This window comes from Pelodiscus sinensis, chromosome 1, assembly GCF_052426305.1.
Source record: "Pelodiscus sinensis isolate ZL-2025 chromosome 1, ASM5242630v1, whole genome shotgun sequence".
NCBI classification, from domain to species: domain Eukaryota; kingdom Metazoa; phylum Chordata; order Testudines; family Trionychidae; genus Pelodiscus; species Pelodiscus sinensis.
In genome coordinates, this window is record NC_143052.1 from 3826788 (window position 1) to 3843687 (window position 16900).

General features: G+C 56.2%; 1 protein-coding gene across 1 annotated transcript; it reads right to left on the minus strand.

The window, feature by feature from the left end:
- Positions 1-392: 392 nt before the first annotated feature.
- LOC142818229 (C-type lectin BfL-2-like) lies at positions 393-5896 on the minus strand. Its single transcript, XM_075918956.2, has 6 exons — positions 5797-5896; positions 4206-4284; positions 2858-2991; positions 2493-2627; positions 1666-1780; positions 393-710 (listed from the first exon to the last, which is right to left on the minus strand). The coding sequence occupies exons 1-6, from the start codon at positions 5863-5865 to the stop codon at positions 640-642; spliced, it is 603 nt and encodes a 200-aa protein (XP_075775071.2). The 5' UTR covers positions 5866-5896; the 3' UTR covers positions 393-639.
- Between the last annotated feature and the right edge of the window lie 11004 nt (positions 5897-16900).

A 16900-nucleotide genomic window follows, 5' to 3' on the forward strand; every position in this document is an offset into this window, starting at 1 on the left:
CCACAAACCCTCTCAATTTCTCCACTTGTAATTCGGCTTCAAGGGTGAACTGTGCACAACCCGTGTGGCTGGGGACATGACTTCTGACCCGGCTACCGGAGAGATCTCACAGAGCAACAGTAAATGGGGATGAGGGATCCAGCGGGCGCGGATGTCAGGTTCTGGCATGGATCCCTTCTCAGCCCGGGGCCGTACGATGCCTCCCTTAGTGCCAAGGGTGGAGACCCAGTCCTGCCTCTAAGCCCAAAGGCCAGATCCAACCTGCCTCCCTCCAGGGTCCCCTCCCTCCCCTCCAGTGGAGTCCGGGCTGCTCAGGACCAGAGGGGGCTGGATGGACCAATCTACATGGGGCCAGGCATGAGACAGAGGAGACACACACAGACCTGCATGCTCAGGAGAGTTTATTGCTGTAGCAGCTGCAGCCGTCGAGGGGGCAGGGGTGTAACTAGCACAGAGACACTGGGGGGAGGCAGTTTGCAGCCGAAGACCTGAAAGCCGCTCTTTCAGGGAGGGGCAGGACTGGCCCCTGATGCAGCAAAGCAGCCGAAAGTCTGGGACGTTGCCTGATCGTGCGCAGGGGCCCAGTTCTTTGCAGCCCAGGCGCTGAGCTCCCTGTCGGGCCCAGGCAAACAGCTCCTCTCACTGCGGCGTGTACTTGCAAACATAGGTGTTTTTCTTCTCGCAGGGAATATCATTCCAGTTCTTATAACCTAGAAGGCAAGACAGAAATCACTGGGGTGGGAGAAGGGCAAGTGGGTGGTGCCTGCCCTGGCAGTGCCCCCTCCCCCGATGGCATCGTGCGGAGAGACGACCCCGCGGCAGTGTCACCCATTCCCAGCCTCTGACAAAGTTTTTCTTATTGTCCAACCTTAGTTTCTCTTGCTGGAATTCAAACCCTTTGCTTCTTGTCCTGCCACCAGAGGTTACTGGGGACAAGTTTTCTCCGTGCTCCATTCAACCCCCTTTCAGGTATTTGGAAGCTGCTCTCCTGCCCCCTCTCCGTCTTCTCCTCTCCACAAGGAACAAACCCCATTTTGTCAACCTTCCCTCCCAGCTCATGTGTTCGAGAAGGTTCATCAGTTTCATTGCTCTGGACCTTCTCCAGTTTGTCCATATTTTCCCTGCAATGTGGTGCCAGAACTGGACACACTATTCCAGCTGAGGCCAATGTGGGGCAGAGCAGAGCAGAAGAATCGCTTCTCGGGTCTGGCTCCCAACACTCCGGTTCATGACGCCCAGAAGGAGGTTTTCTGTTTTTGGCAGCCGTGTGGCACTTGTTGATGTGAAGTGATGGGATTAGAACAGCCCCTCTCCCGGACGGGTGAGCCGTGGCCAGAAAGGGGTTAAACAATCCCAGGCCAAACGGCTGGGAGTGAACTTGTCCGGGCGTGTGGGAGCAGTTGGCCAGTGACAAGTAGGACCGGCCAGGGCTGGGAGGCACATGGACGGTGAATTAGAGGGAAGACTAGTTGGATGTGGGTACTTGGACCTTAGAGATGCTACCATGGAAACAGACATTTCCTGTGTCACAGAGATCAGCTGGGGGAGCCGGGGGAGAGGCAGGGAGATGGGACAGGAGGCCAGGCCCTCAGCGGGCTGTGTGGTGTGCACAGGGTCCTGGTGGGGCTCCTTTGCTGGAGCAGGTGTGTTTGAGACTCTGCTTACCGGTGGATGCGTACACCTCACCACAGTACTCCTTGCCTCCAAGGTTGTTTGGTTCATTGGGCACCCAAGTTGTGTAGTGAAAGCGGGAGCCATCTGACCACAGCCAGGTCTTGCCCTGCAGACCCAGGGGAGAAAGGTTGTGGGGAGCCGGGCAGAAGAGACCCTGGTGATGCGGCACCATAGACACACCAAACCCGCATACAGCAGGGCCCTGCTCAGGCCGGGGCGAGAGCGGGGGAAGGGGCAGCCCAGAGACACGGACGTCACAGTAACGCTCAGCCCCTCAACTTTCCCTTCTGCCCCCCATGCCCTTCACCGACGGACCAAACCCCCTCCCCAAGCTGCAGTCACTCGGGGGGGGGGGCAGTCCCCAGGGGTCAGGGCCTGCCGGGGGGGCAGGGGGCTTCCTGTGCTGGTCTCAGCCGGTGGGAGCAAAATCAACGTGTGTCTGTGATGGAGACGCTGGGGGTCGGGGGAGGGGACTCGGGGCCGTTTCCCTCTCGAGGGCTCAGCGCCAGCCTGGCCCCAAGGCAGCAGGACCGGGAGCTCCGGACACTCAGAGCAGGGGACAAGGGACCAAGGGAGCGAGCGGGATCGAGTCTTGGGCAGGGAAAAGTGGCTGGAAAATGTGGGGTGGAGGATGGGAGACAGGAGCAGTGCAGAGGGGAGACACTGGTGCCCGTGAGGGGGGAAGGGCGTAGCAGTGGGGGAGGGAGATCCTGGTGGCCACATGAAGGGATCGTGGGGTTTGGGATGTGCCCAGCCCCTGGGAGCCAGAGCCATGGGGCGGGGCAGCTGCCAGAGGCCAAGCCAGGCCGGGCGCTCACCTTGCAGGGGTTGTGGAGTCCGATCCAGACATCCCCGGAGGTCATCTTGCTGAGGTACTGGCCCAACGCGTCCCTTTCTGCATCATTGAGGATGGAGGCCAGATGGGCCCCGGGATGGTGATTCTCACACTGCACCTGCAGCAGGGACATGGGCCAGGCCTGTCACCCTGCGGGAGGATGCTCGTTGCCCTGCTGTGGGGTCCTGCCCCACCCGGCTGCAGAGGGGCAGGGGCATGAGAGAGTCCCGTCTCGGAGCCTGTTCCTGATCCGCAGGGCCCCCACCTCTTCAACCCCCACCCACCTTGGGCCAGTCCCCAACCCACGAACCTGCCCCACCCCATGGATCCTGGAGAAGAGCCTCCTACCTCAGCCGCTAACCAGGTCACTGAATCACGGTAGTACCCGTAGCAGTGGTCTCCATAGCGACCCCAGCCACGGGGACAGGCTGTGGAGTTTATCCCCGATCCAGTCCGGAGACCACGCAGACTTCGGGGAGAGGCTGTTTTGGAGGCGAGAGAAGGAGCGGAGCTGTCAGTAGCCGCCCACCCCCCTCACCCTCTTTCCCTGTGGCAGTGAGGCTGTGCTACCGACAATGACCGGTGTCCCCTCCCCCAGGGGACAGGAACTGGGGTGTCCTCAAGGAAGATGGCCACCTCCTGTCTTCTGTGCCAGGGCATTGGGGAGGTCGACACAAAGGAGCAGCAGGGCGGTGGAGTCTGAATACACAGGGGATGGTGGGGTGAGGATGGGGAGCACTGGGTGTCAGGGCGACACTGGTGGGGCTGGGAGCAGAAGGGAAGTTGGGGCACAGGGGTACAGCACAGGCTGAAGTGACCCCATGGCTTGTTTGCCAACCCAGAGACGAGGCTTTAAACTAGGTTGAAAAGAGGCAGGTGGAAAAATCGCAGAGGTGACCTTAACAGAGGCTACGTGTGGGGTGGGAAACAGAAAACTGCAAAAGTGGAAGTGGAGGGAGCAGCAGTGCGGGAAGGGCCTCTCAGACGTCTGCACACCAATGCAAGGAGGAGCTCCCTAAAAAGAGGGGGAAACTGTGACAGCAACTCCCACAGAAGGAGGAGGAGGAGGTATTTCCAGGAGAAACGACAGAAATAATCTTTTAAATAGAAAGCAGAGGAGCCGGTCGGAATGGGGGGACTCCAGTTTCCCGGCTCTTGGTTGGGAAAACGTGAACATTTCACAATGTCCTTGGGCTGTATGAGGAGCGAAGGGGAAGAAGGTCCGAGGGGAACAGTCACCTCAGGGCTAATTCTGACTCACAAGGAGAAATTGGTTGTGGATCTGAGGTTTTAAGGCAGCGAGGAGAAAGTGCCCCTGAACGCGCAGAAGGAGGGAAGGGAAGGAGTGAGCATCGGCAGCAACAGCAATGGCATTGAACGAGGGTTATTTAATAAGCTCAGCAGTGGCCGGTGAGGGCTCATGGGAGGAAAGTCGAGGAGAAAAGGGAGTTCCGCAGAGCTGGCCGTGTCTCCAAGAGACGATATTAAAGGTGCAACGGCGCATTCTCCCCACGCAGGGGCTGAGCTCTGGCCGGGGTCTGGATCGATGGGTCGGGTGGGGCAGGGGCTATGGAGACCCAGCTCTGATGGCTGCTCCCCCACGGTGGGGCTGGCCCCCTGGGTGAAATGACTTCACGTCCCATCGGGGCAAACAGAGCCTGGGGTATCCAGGCCGAGGGGCCGGGCAGGGACTCACCTTCCAGCGAGGGGTTAAAGATCAGGCAGCCGAGGAGGCAGAGGCTGAAGAAGGCGACTGGGCCCATCGTCTCGCTTCCCTGGGGAGAAAACACACAAGGGGGATGGGCGGGGGAGCCTGACACCCCCCTGGAAAAACTCCACCCCCCCCATGGGGCATTTCCCGGGGGGGGAGGTTATGCGGGGGGCTGTGCGCTAAGGAGCCTGGCCAGGCTGAAGGGCCCAGAGGGATCCCAGCCCCCAGCCTCGGGGTCCCTGCTCAGAGCCCGTCTCCCTGGCTCCAAAGGGCCCTTTGGTTCTCCCCCTCGCTGAGCCGCGCCCCAGGGACAGAACCGGACACCCAGCAGGGAGCCGGGTCCCAGCTCCGCAGGGCCTGGGCTCTGCAAGCCGCACGGCCAGGGACCCCCACACCAGGGCTGCAGGGGGGGACCCCAGAGGGCAGCAGGGAGGCCGGGATCACTCAGGGGACCCAGGAACCGGATCCTCAGCACAGTGATTCTCAGAAGGGGCATTTGCCATCCCCCGCTGCCCCTCCCCCAGCGCTGGGCTGGCAGGGCCCCACGCAGCCCCCCCATGGGACCGGGAGGGGGGAGCAGGCGGTGGGAGGGAGGAGTTTGGAAGGGCCCCAGGGCCAGGCGGGGGGCCGGTCTGTGTGCACATGGCTGGAATGGCAGCAGCAGGGGCAGCCCCTCGGCCACAGTCCTCTGGCCAGAGAGCGGGGTGAGTGCTGGGAGCACAGAGCCTCTTGTCTCCATCCAGCGCCCGGGGCACCAAAACCCACTGACCCCCCCCCCCTCCCCCGGGGCCTTTTCCCCCTCACAGGTGTGTGAACCACACTCATTTCCCCCCCATGGACCCTGAGTGTCTAGGAAGCTACGTCTACACTGGCATGATTTTCTAGAAATGCTTAAAACAGAACAGTTTTCCGTTATAAGTATTTCCGGAAAAAGCGCGTCTACATTGGCAGGATGCTTTTCTGGAAAAGCCCTTTTTCCGGAAAAGCATCCGTACCAATGTAGACGCGCTTTTCCGCAAAAAAGCCCCGATCGTCATTTTCGCGATCGGGGCTTTTTTGCGGAAAAGAAATCTGTGCTGTCTACACTGGTCCTTTTCCGGAACAGTTTTCCGGAAAAGGACTTTTGCCCAAATGGGAGCAGCATAGTTTTTCCGGAAAAACACTGATGATGTTAAAGTAGATCGTCAGTGCTTTTCCAGAAATTCAAGGGGCCAGTGTAGACAGCTGGCAAGTTATTCCGGAAAAGCGGCTGATTTTCCGGAGTAAGTGGCCAGTGTAGACACAGCCCATGTGTGTGTGGGGGGGAAGAGCGGAGGGGGATAGTTGCTGTGCCCCGGGGAGGGGCTGGATCCCCCTGGCACCATGACGGGGAGAAGGGCCCAATGGGAGAGCCGCCCTGCGGAGCGCTGGTCCAGCAGAGACCGGGCACGGGGCTGAGGGCTGGGCCTTGCTGTGTATGGGAAGCAGTGAGACCCAGAGGGGTTCCTGGCGCACACAAGGCACCAGCCCAGCAATGGCCCTGCTGCCACCAGCCACCAGCGCAGGGGGGAGACGCGGGAGGGAGCCGGGGACTCACCTGATTGTCGCTGGGGAGCTGCTCTGGTGCCAGGTCGGTCCAAGTGCAGCCTGACGGGGCACTGGCCATGCCTGGGCATTTATAGACCAGTGGGGGAAGGGCTGAGAGGGGAGCAGTTATCGATAGTGAACATGCAACTCTGTGAAGATGGCAGATACAGTCATTTCCTACCCACGCAAGTGGCGATAAGGGGAGTCACGATCCACCTGCCAGCTGGTCTGTGGCCAGGCGCACGTGCTTGTCAGGGCTCAGCTAAGAGATACGATAAAAGCTGGTCCTCTTGTCTCGCCCTGCCAGTGCTGAGATCCATGGGGCTGTAGGGAACCCTCTCAGGGCTATTGGGGTGGGTAGAGTCAGACCCCAGTGGGTACTGTCTGGGCAGAGCTATTGGGGTCACTGGCATCACACCCCAGGGGGTACAGTACAACATGGGGAACGGTGGTATTTGGCCGTGACTAATACTTTCTGCAGCTGTGAAAGGCAAGGGGCTAAGGCCTGCAGGGCAGCAGAGGTCACAGAACACTGAGCAGAGGGCTCAGGGCAGGCATTGTGGGATACTGGCAGAAGTCAATTGTCTTCACAAAACAAACAGCGGAGGCCACACTGGCTATCCATTGACAGTAAAAGGAGGGGAAACGAAAAAAGTCTCTCGTAGGGTGAAAATTGTTTGTCACCAAAACGGGGCATTTCCCCGACAGCAGTCGAATCGCAGTGCGAATGGTCCCCCTGTTTTGTTGCCGAAGGGCAGGTTTGAGTGGCAAACTTTGGTTGTGGAGACCAGGCCTAAAGGTTTAGCTACACAGTAGCCCCAGAAGTGTGTAGCTCAGGAAGGCGTCACTGGGCCAGCTGTCAGCTCGCTGGTGGGACAGAAATACGCAGTGAAGATGCCGTGGCCCAGATCCTGCCTAAGGTAGCCAACTTTCTACTCACACGCAACCAAGCATCCATGCCCCACCTCCTACCCCACTCCTCCAGTGGGGCTCTACCCTTTCCCCGCGATCCTGCACGGCTAACGGCTGTGGCCCAGACCACGCAGGGAGGAGTGGAAAGTGCTTTGGGGGATAGGAATAAAATTCAAACCAGAGAAATGGTCTGAGGTAAATAGCAAGAAATTCAATACGGACAAATGCAGAGCGCTCCACTTAGGAAGGAACAACTGCAGCCAAAATGTAGCATTTTAGGATTTGTATAAGACTATAATAAGTATAATGAAGGCTCTAAGTTCTGTATGTTTGGCTTATAAGCTCTGTATCCTTCTGTCTCACCTTCCCAGCCGCCCTTCCTGATTAGCGCTAGGAATGGCTTGTGCTGTTGGTAGATCCGCCTTGGGTACGCTAAGGCAGGAAGAGACCATGATTTCTTAGGGTCATTTACTCTATCTTAGGACTTGGTTTTATGGCAGTTTGCTATTAGGTTTTGCTTCTTGTCTGCATCATAGACTAAGCTGTGCTTAGGAGTGTGTGATGGGACGACGTCCGTGCCCCGCACTGCGGAGGCGCCGTTCCCGGTGTGCTGGGGAGAATTGGTGTCCCCGCACCGGCCCCGGTGCTGCGCCGCCTGCTCTGCCATGGACAAGGAGGGGGTCAGGGGTGCGAACAGGCAGAAAGCGCCCGAGTCCAGCGATCCCCTGCAGACGCTGAGAAGCAGCGGAGCCAGAGGGCCGGCTCCCACCAAACCTGTGCATGTGCAGCGCCTCCGGTGGCTCCGGGCTGAGCCAGAGTTAGCAGAGAGGCAGGAAGGAGGAGTGGCCTGAGGCGCCGACGTAGGTCCCTCCTTGGCACGTTGGGCATCCCGGTGGCGGGATGCTTAAAAGAGGCACCGCCGCCAGAGGCGGGGTAGGAGAGCGGAGGAGACGGGGAGAGCAACCCAGTCTGGATGCGCCGAGGAGGCGGAGAGAGAAGCCCTGGCGGAGAGAGCAGACCCGACTGAAAGAGAGGCACCGTGGGGGGAGGTAGGAAGCGACCCAGGGCAGGGTAACGATCCCAGGGGGTTGGTATGTTTTGGGGTGGGTTTACCCCCACCAACCAGAACTGGGGGCGCTGTCCCAAGTCCTTAGGGCCCTGGGTCGGGGCTCGGAGTGGGGGCGGGCCTGAGGCCCCCCTACCTCACCTCGTTGGCCAGCTGACTCACCCACTGAGAGGTGAAATTTTCGAGGACCATCCGCCGGACTCGGGGCAGGGCTGGTGATGGGGAGCACACAGCGAGGGTTTCCTCGTGGAACAGCCCAGGGGACGTGGGCTGACAGAGTGTTGTAAGCAAGACATGAGAAGTCATTCTTCCGCTCTGCTCTGCACTAATTAGTCCTCAGTCGGAGTGTTGTGTCCAGTCCATTTCAAGGAAAATGTGGAGAAACTGGAGAAGGTCCAGAGAAGAGCAACAAGAATGAGTCAAGGTCTAGAGAACATGAGCTATAAGGGAAGCTGGAAGAATTGGGCCTGTTTAGTTTGGAGAAGAGAAGACCGAGAGGGTACAAGAAGCACTGATTTTGTACATTACAAGGTCAGTGTTCTTGTGCAAATACTCACGGCCAGTGTAGAAATGTAAACACAGCCTCTCGTTTCATTAAATGGTTCTTTCCTGCACTCAGACCCTGTGCTTAAGAGTGGGGAAATATTGCCTCTCAGGCTACGTCAAGACTGCAAGCCTTTTTCGAAAAAGAGCATCTAGACCGCAAGCAGTACTTTTGAAAAAGAAAGCCGCTTTTTCGAAAGAGAGCACCCAGGCAGTCTGGATGCTCTCTTTCGAAAAAGCCCCGTTTGTATTCAAGAACGCCTTTTTTCGAAAGAGCACTTTCGAAAAAAGGCGTTCTTCCTCGTGAAATGAGGAGTACCGCCGTCGAAAGAAAAGCCGCGTTCTTTCGATTTAATTTCGAAAGAACGCGGCTGTAGTCTAGACGCAGGTGAAGTTTTTTCAAAAAAAACCCTACAGTCTAGACAGCCTCAGAGGCACGCAGGGATGTGTGAATGTCCCAGATTACTGGGTGGAGGCTTGAGCCGGTTCTGTGTGAGATGGATCCCAAGATATTGAACCCAGCCCTGGTTGCTGCCAGGCCTACCCGGCAGAAGGGTTACACTCGTAAAACGAGGTTTTCCACAGTCGAAAAAAACTGCTGCGTTCTTTCGATTTACTTTCGAAAGAATGCAGCAGCAGTCTAGATGCAGGGAAGTTTTTTGAAAAAAACCCTGTAGTCTAGACACACCGTAGCAGACCCACTTTCCTGGATAACATCAAAGGAATCGTTCCTAGCCCTCAGGAGAACTGGAGCAGCAACACAGACAGGTGCAGAGGAAAACGCTTTGCTGTCCCTCGGCGAGTAGGCAAGCAAGCAGAAAAGCTGAGAATCATAGAATCATAGACTCATAGAATAATAGGACTGGAAGGGACCTCGAGAGGTCATCGAGTCCAGCCCCCCGCCCTCAAGGCAGGACCAAGCTCCACCTACACCATCCCTGACAGATGTCTATCTAACCTGTTCTTAAATAGCTCCAGAGAGGGAGATTCCACCACCTCCCTTGGCAAGTTATTCCAATATTTGACCACCCTGACAGTTAGGAATTTTTTCCTAATGCCAATCTAAACCTCCCCTGCTGCACTTTAAGCATTACTCCTTGTCCTGTCCTCAGAAACCAAGAGGAACAAATTTTCGCCTTCCTCCTTGTGACACCCTTTTAGATATTTGAAAACCGCTATCATGTCCCCCCTTCATCTTTAAGCACGAGCCTCAGATAGCCTCAGACAGCAGCCACACAAAGTAACTACTGACCTGATGCCCTGCTGGAACCGGTTTCAGCCGCCCTTAAATGCGCCCCAGCGTCCAATCAGTGTGGACGCGCTAAGGCGAAATAGCAAAACGCTATTTTGAATTAGTTTTTACGTCGAGATGCGTTATTCTGAATTAGCTTTTTTTCGAATTAACTAATTCGAAATAAGCTAATTCTAAATAGCGCTGTAGTGTAGACATACCCTAGGAGAGCCCTAGGATGGCTCAGAGCTCCAGTTTATAGAGGGAAAAAACCGGCTGAGAGTCTATGGGTTAAGTTTAGAGGTGCAAACAACAGCAGTGATGTTGTGATTGGTGTCTGCTACAGGCCGCTGAATCAGGTGGATGAGGTAGACGAGGCTTTCTTCGGACAACTGAGAGGAACTTCCAGGTCGCAGGCCCTGGTTCCTATGTGGGATATGAATCCCCCTGACATCTGTTGGGAGACCGCTACGGCAGGACACAGACAATCCAGGAAGTGTTTGGAGAATGTTGGGGATAATGTCTTGGTACAAGTGCTGCAGGATCCAACCAGGGGCCATGCGCAACTTGACGTGCTGCTCACAAACAGGGAGGAACTACGAGGGGAAGTAGAGGTGGGTGACAACTGGGAAGCAGGGTGTTCGTTTTCAGTCTTAGAATCATAGACACTGTTAGGAAGAGAGTCATTGAGCGTAGTCCCCTGCCCTGATGACAGGATCCACCCCCATCTAGACCATCTCTGACCAGTGTCTGTTTAACCTACTTTTAACTATCCCCGGATATATTTAATCTCTGCTTTAATCATTTTTGTTATTTTTCTCTGGACCTTCTCCAATTTCTCCCCATCTTTCTTGAAATATGGTGCCCAAAACTGGACATGACACTCCAATTGAGGCCTAACTAGTGCAGAGCAGAGCGGAAGAATGACTTCTCATGTCTGGCTCACAACGCTCCTACGCACAGCTTAGTTTATGATGCAGACAAGAAGCAAGACCTCATAGCAAACATTGCAATAAAACCATGTCCTAAGATAGAATAAATGACCAGAGAAGCCACGGTCTCTTCCGGCCTTAACACCGGAGTCTGCATTTAGGAGTGTACCCGAGGCGGATCTACCAACAGCACAAGCCATTCCAACCTGCTAATCAGGAACGGTGGCTGGGAAGGTGAGACAGAAGGATACAGAGCTTATTAGCCAAACATACAGAACTTAGAGCCTTCACTATACTTATTATATTCTTATACAAACCCTAAAATCCTACATTTTGGCTGCAGTTGTCCCTTCCTAAGTGGAGCGCTCTGCATTTCTCCTCACTGAAGGTCATCCCATTTACCTCAGACCATTTCTCTGGTTTGTTCAAATCATTTTTAATTTTATTCCTGTCCCCAAAGCATTTGCAGCCCCTCCCTGCTTGGTCTGGTCCACAGACATTGGACATGTGGAACCACAGAGAAAGGACAGAGCCCCGCTGGAGGAGTGGGACAAGGGGTGGGGCATGGTTGCTTGGTTGCGTGTGAGTAGAAAGTTGGCTACCTTAGGCAGGGTCTGGGCCACGGCATCTTCACTGCGTATTTCTGTCCTATCAGCGGGCCGACAGCAGGCCCGGTGACGCCTTCCCGAGCTGCACACTCCTGGGGCTACCGTGTAGCTAAACCCTTAGGCCTGGTCTCCACAACCAAAGTTTGCCACTCAAACCTGCCCTTCGACAACAAAACAGGGGGACCGTTCACACTGCGATTCGATTGCTATCAGGGAAATGCCTGGTTTTGGCACCAAAATCTTCTACCCTACGAGAGACTTTTTTTCTTTCCCCTCCCTTTATTGTCAATGGAGAGCCAGTGTTGACTCCGCAGTTTGTTTTGTGCAAAGAATTGACTTCCACCAGTATCCCCCAATGCCTGCTCTGATCCCTCTACTCAGTGTTCTGTGACCTCTGCTGCCCTGCAGGCCTTAGCCCCTCGCCTTTCACAGATGCAGGACGTATGAGTTACAGCCAGATACCACCGCTCCCCATGTTGTACTCTACCCCCTGGGGTCTGATGCCAGTGACCCCAATAGTTCTTCCCAGACGGTCTCCACTGGGGTCTGACCCTATTCACTCAAATAGCCCTGAGAGGTCTCCCTACAGTCCCATAGATCTCAGCACTGGCAGGAAGAGACAGGAGGACCAGCTTTTATCGTATCTCTTAGATGAGCCCTGACAAGCACGTCCGCCTGGCCACAGCCCAGCTGGCAAGTGGGTCGTGATTCCCCTTATCGCCACTTGTCTGGGTAGGAAGTGACTGTATCTGTCATCTTCACATCTGTCATCCCTGTATCTGTCATCTTCACAGAGCTGCATGTTCACTATTGATAACTGGTCCCCTCTCGGCCCCTCCCCCACTGGTCAATAAATGGCTAGGCAGGGCCAGTGCCCCATGTGGGTTGCACTTGGACCGATCCGGCACCAGATCAGCTTCCCATTTCTCCCCTTCTCCCCGTCACGGTGCCAGGGGGATCCAGCCCCTCCCCAGGGAGCAGCAACTATCCCCCCTCTGCGCTTTCTCCCCCCACCCCACACACATGGTGTCGGCTTCCCAGACACTCAGGGTCCATGGGGGGGAAATGAGTGTGGTTCACACACCTGTGAGGGGGAAAAGGCCCCGGGGGGGGGGGGGGTCAGTGGGTGTTTGGTGCCCCGGGCGCTGGATGGAGACAAGAGGCTCTGTGCTCCCAGCACTCACCCCGCTCTCTGGCCAGAGGACTGTGGCCGAGGGGCTGCCCCTGCTGCTGCCATTCCAGCCATGTGCACACAGACCGGCCCCCCGCCTGGCCCTGGGGCCCTTCCAAACGCCTCCCTCCCGCCGCCTGCTCCCCCCTCCCGGTCCCATGGGGGGGCTGCGTGGGGCCCTGCCAGCCCAGCACTGGGGGAGGGGCAGCGGGGGATGGCAAATGCCCCTTCTGAGAATCACTGTGCTGAGGATCCGGTTCCTGGGTCCCCTGAGTGATCCCGGCCTCCCTGCTGCCCTCTGGGGTCCCCCCTGCAGCCCTGGTGTGGGGGTCCCTGGCCGTGCGGCTTGCAGAGCCCAGGCCCTGCGGAGCTGGGACCCGGCTCCCTGCTGGGTGTCCGGTTCTGTCCCTGGGGCGCGGCTCAGCGAGGGGGAGAACCAAAGGGCCCTTTGGAGCCAGGGAGACGGGCTCTGAGCAGGGACCCCGAGGCTGGGGGCTGGGATCCCTCTGGGCCCTTCAGCCTGGCCAGGCTCCTTAGCGCACAGCCCCCCCCCCCAGAGCCTCTCCCTGGGAAATGCCCCATGGGGGGGTGGAGTTTTTCCAGGGGGGTGTCAGGCTCCCCCGCCCATCCCCCTTGTGTGTTTTCTCCCCAGGGAAGCGAGACGATGGGCCCAGTCGCCTTCTTCAGCCTCTGCCTCCTCGGCTGCCTGATCTTTAACCCCTCGCTGGAAGGTGAGTCCCTGCCCGGCCCCTCGGCCTGGACACCCCAGGCTCTGTTAGGTTAGCAAAGTAGCACATGGGGTCCCTTCAGCCTGTGCTGTACCCCTGTGCCCAAATTCCCTTCTGCTCCCTGCCCCACCAGTGTCGCCCTGACACCCAGTGCTCCCCGCCCTCACCCCACAGTCTCCGTCTGTTCTGACTCCACCGCCCTGCTGCCCCTTTGTGTCGACCTCCCCAGCGCCCTGGCACAGAAGACAGGGGGTGTCCATCTCCCTTGAGGACACCCCAGTGCCTGTCCCCTGGGGGAGGGGACACCGGTCATTGTCGGTAGCACAGCCTCACTGCCACAGGGAAAGAGGGTGAGGGGGGTGGGCGGCTACTGACAGCTCCGCTCCTTCTCTCGCCTCCAAAACAGCCTCTCCCCAAAGTCTGCGTGGTCTCCGGACTGGATCGAGGTGTGGGCCTCCAGCAGTAAGCAGAGACTCAAACACACCTGCACCAAGATAGGAGTCCTGCAGGGACCCTGTGCACACCACACAGCCCGCCGAGGGCCTGGCCTCCTGTCCCGTCTCCCTGCCTCCCCCAGCGACACAGGAAATGTCTGTTTCCATGGTAGCATCTCTAAGGTCCAAGCAAACACATCCAAGTGGCCTTCCCTCTAATTCACCACATAGACCTGCTCATGGGGTACCCAGGCACACCCTAACATCTCAAAGGAGGCTGCTGGAAGGGGTGCATGTGTAACCATCACCAGGCAGATTTGAACCTGGGGCTTTAGGAACTGACTGTAGAAGCCTCTACCTTCTGAGCTATAAGCCAGCTGACTCCCAGCCCCTGCTGTAGAGGTCTCGTGATCTTAACTGTTGCAGTGGTCTAGGTACCACTTGCATTACTCAGTAACCACACTAGGGCTACATCGAGACTGGCATGATTTTCTGCAAATGCTTTAAACGGAAAAGTTTTTCCGTTTAAAGCATTTGCGCAAAAGAGCGTCTAGATTGGCACGGACACTTTTCTGCAAAAGTGCTTTTGCGCAAGAAAGCCCCGATCGCCATTTTCGCTATCGTGGCTTTTTTGCACAAAGCAGTTTTCAGCTGTCTACACTGCCCTTTTGTGCAAAAGCATTTCCGGAAAAGGGCTTTTGCCCGAACAGGAACGTCAAAGCATTTGCGCAAGAAGCACTGATTTGGGGCAGTAGAATGTCAGTGCTTTTGCGTGAAATCAAGCGGCCAGTGTAGACAACTGGCAAGTTTTTCCGCAAAAGGCAGTCTAGGTGCAGCCTAGGGGTGTGGGTTACATATGCGCCACGTTCCGCGCAACAGCTGAGCTGAGAGATGCCCGGGAATGGCGTAACATCATGGCCAACACTTTAAAACCACCTAGCCAGCTCTGGGTCAGTCACCAAGACCTGCACCACAGCTGCTCCTGGGAGAGGCCATCCTGTGCTGTGCCCGGCCCCTGGCGCACCCCGGTGCAACTCTGGCGGCAGCAGAGCGAAGCCACTCATGCAGGGAGGGAGGCGGCCGCACCGTGTGCAGGGGAGGTAGCTGGGTTCCCCATGTTACCAGCACCACTCGCCTGCCTGCGTTCTGGTGGCCTAAGCCCGAGAGCTGCCCCCTGGTGCCAGGGCCCCGCACCCCAGAGTCTCGCCGCTGGCTGGGCCATGCCGCACTGGAGCTAGTGGCTGGCTGGGCAGGACTGCACATCCAACTAGTCTTCCCTCTAATTCACCGTCCATGTGCCTCCCAGCCCTGGCCGGTCCTACTTGTCACTGGCCAACTGCTCCCACACGCCCGGACAAGTTCACTCCCAGCCGTTTGGCCTGGGATTGTTTAACCCCTTTCTGGCCACGGCTCACACGTCCGGGAGAGGGGCTGTTCTAATCCCATCACTTCACATCAACAAGTGCCACACGGCTGCCAAAAACAGAAAACCTCCTTCTGGGCGGCATGAACCGGAGTGTTGGGAGCCAGACCCGAGAAGCGATTCTTCTGCTCTGCTCTGCCCCACATTGGCCTCAGCTGGAATAGTGTGTCCAGTTCTGGCACCACATTGCAGGGAAAATATGGACAAACTGGAGAAGGTCCAGAGCAATGAAACTGATGAACCTTCTCGAACACATGAGCTGGGAGGGAAGGTTGACAAAATGGGGTTTGTTCCTTGTGGAGAGGAGAAGACGGAGAGGGGGCAGGAGAGCAGCTTCCAAATACCTGAAAGGGGGTTGCAAGGAGCAGGGAGAAAACTTGTCCCCAGTAACCTCTGGTGGCAGGACAAGAAGCAAAGGGTTTGAATTGCAGCAAGAGACGCTCGGGCTGGACAATAAGAAAAACTTTGTCACAGGCTGGGAATGGGTGACACAGCCGCGGGGTCGTCTCTCCGCACGATGCCATCGGGGGAGGGGGCACTGCCAGGGCAGGCACCACCCACTTGCCCTTCCCCCATCCCACTGATTTCTGTCTTGCCTCCTGGGTTATGGAACTGGAACGATGGTCACAGTGACAGGGAAAGCTCTTTTTTTGCATGTACAGTCTCTAGCAAAAGGAGTCTCTTGCCTGTGCCTGACGGGGAGCTCAGCGCCGGGGCTGCAAAGAACCAGGCCTCTGGGGACCCATCAGGCAACGTCCCAGACTTTCGGCTTTGCTGCATCGGCAGCCAGTCCTTCCCCTCTCTGAAAGAGCAGCTCTCACATCCCCAGCTGCAAACTGCCTCCCCGCAGTGTCTCTGTGCTAGTTACACCCCTGCCCCCTTCCTCTCTCCCCCTCCACGGCTGCAGCTGCTACAGAAATAAACTCTCCTGAGCATGCAGGTCTGTGTGTGTCTCCTCTGCCCCATGCCTGGCCCCACGTAGATGTGTCCATCCAGCCTCCTCTGGTACTGAGCAGCCCAGACCCCACTGGAGGGGAGGGAGGGGACCTCAGAGTGAGGCAGGTTGGATCTGGCCTTTGGGCTGAGGGGCAGGACTCGGTCTCCACTATTGGACGCATCCTATGGCCCTGGGCTGAGAGCAGATCCATGCCAGACTCTGACAACTGCACCCACTGGATCCCTTATCCCTATGGACTGTTGCTTTGTGAGATCTCTCCAGTAGCCGGCTCGGAAGTTATGTCCCAGGCCACACGGGTCTGCACAGTTCACCCTTTGAGCTGAATTTCAAGCAGAGGAATTGAGAGAATTTTATGGGAAGGAGTCTGGGGAAAAAGTAGCCAAAAAAGTCACTTGAGTAAAAGTACTGCTGCTGTGAAACAAACATAACTCAGTAAAAGTCAAAGTATCCTCCTGGAAAACTAGCATTGTACTCAAGTATCCAGAAGTAAAAAGTAGAAACTCTTTGGTTAACTAACTGCGTTATTGTAGGGCAACTTTATTTTTCACACGCACACACTATAGGCAAAAAGATGAGGGGACTCTAGGCTCAAAATTGTTGAGGAAAAAGCTTGTGGTCAAGGCTCTTTTAAGAGACATGAGTCCCAGGTGCGCTTCCATCAGGAGCCAAGCCATTCCAGGAAACAGGTTCCTGTACACCAGATGGGAATCCCATTCAATTCAAGTAAGATGGGAAAATAGGAGCCACCCGGTATGCAGTCCTGGGGCGTACTGTCGCAAACCAAGCACTGTGTGTGTATATATATATAAATAATGTGCATGAATATATATATTTATATGTGTGCATATGTACATACGTGTGTGTGTGTGTGTGTGTGTGTGTATATTATATACACACATATACTGTACATTTATATTTCAAATCAGGAATGTAGATGCAGTTGCAGCCTTCATTTACAAAACTAACGAGAGACCAAATCAAATACAGGAGTCAAATGACAGAACTGTATTTATTTTGTCCACAGTCACACGTCGGCATTTCTAGAATTTTACCATTGCAATGATTATTTACAAAAACGTTTGTTCAACCTTAGAGGCAGCTGATTTTC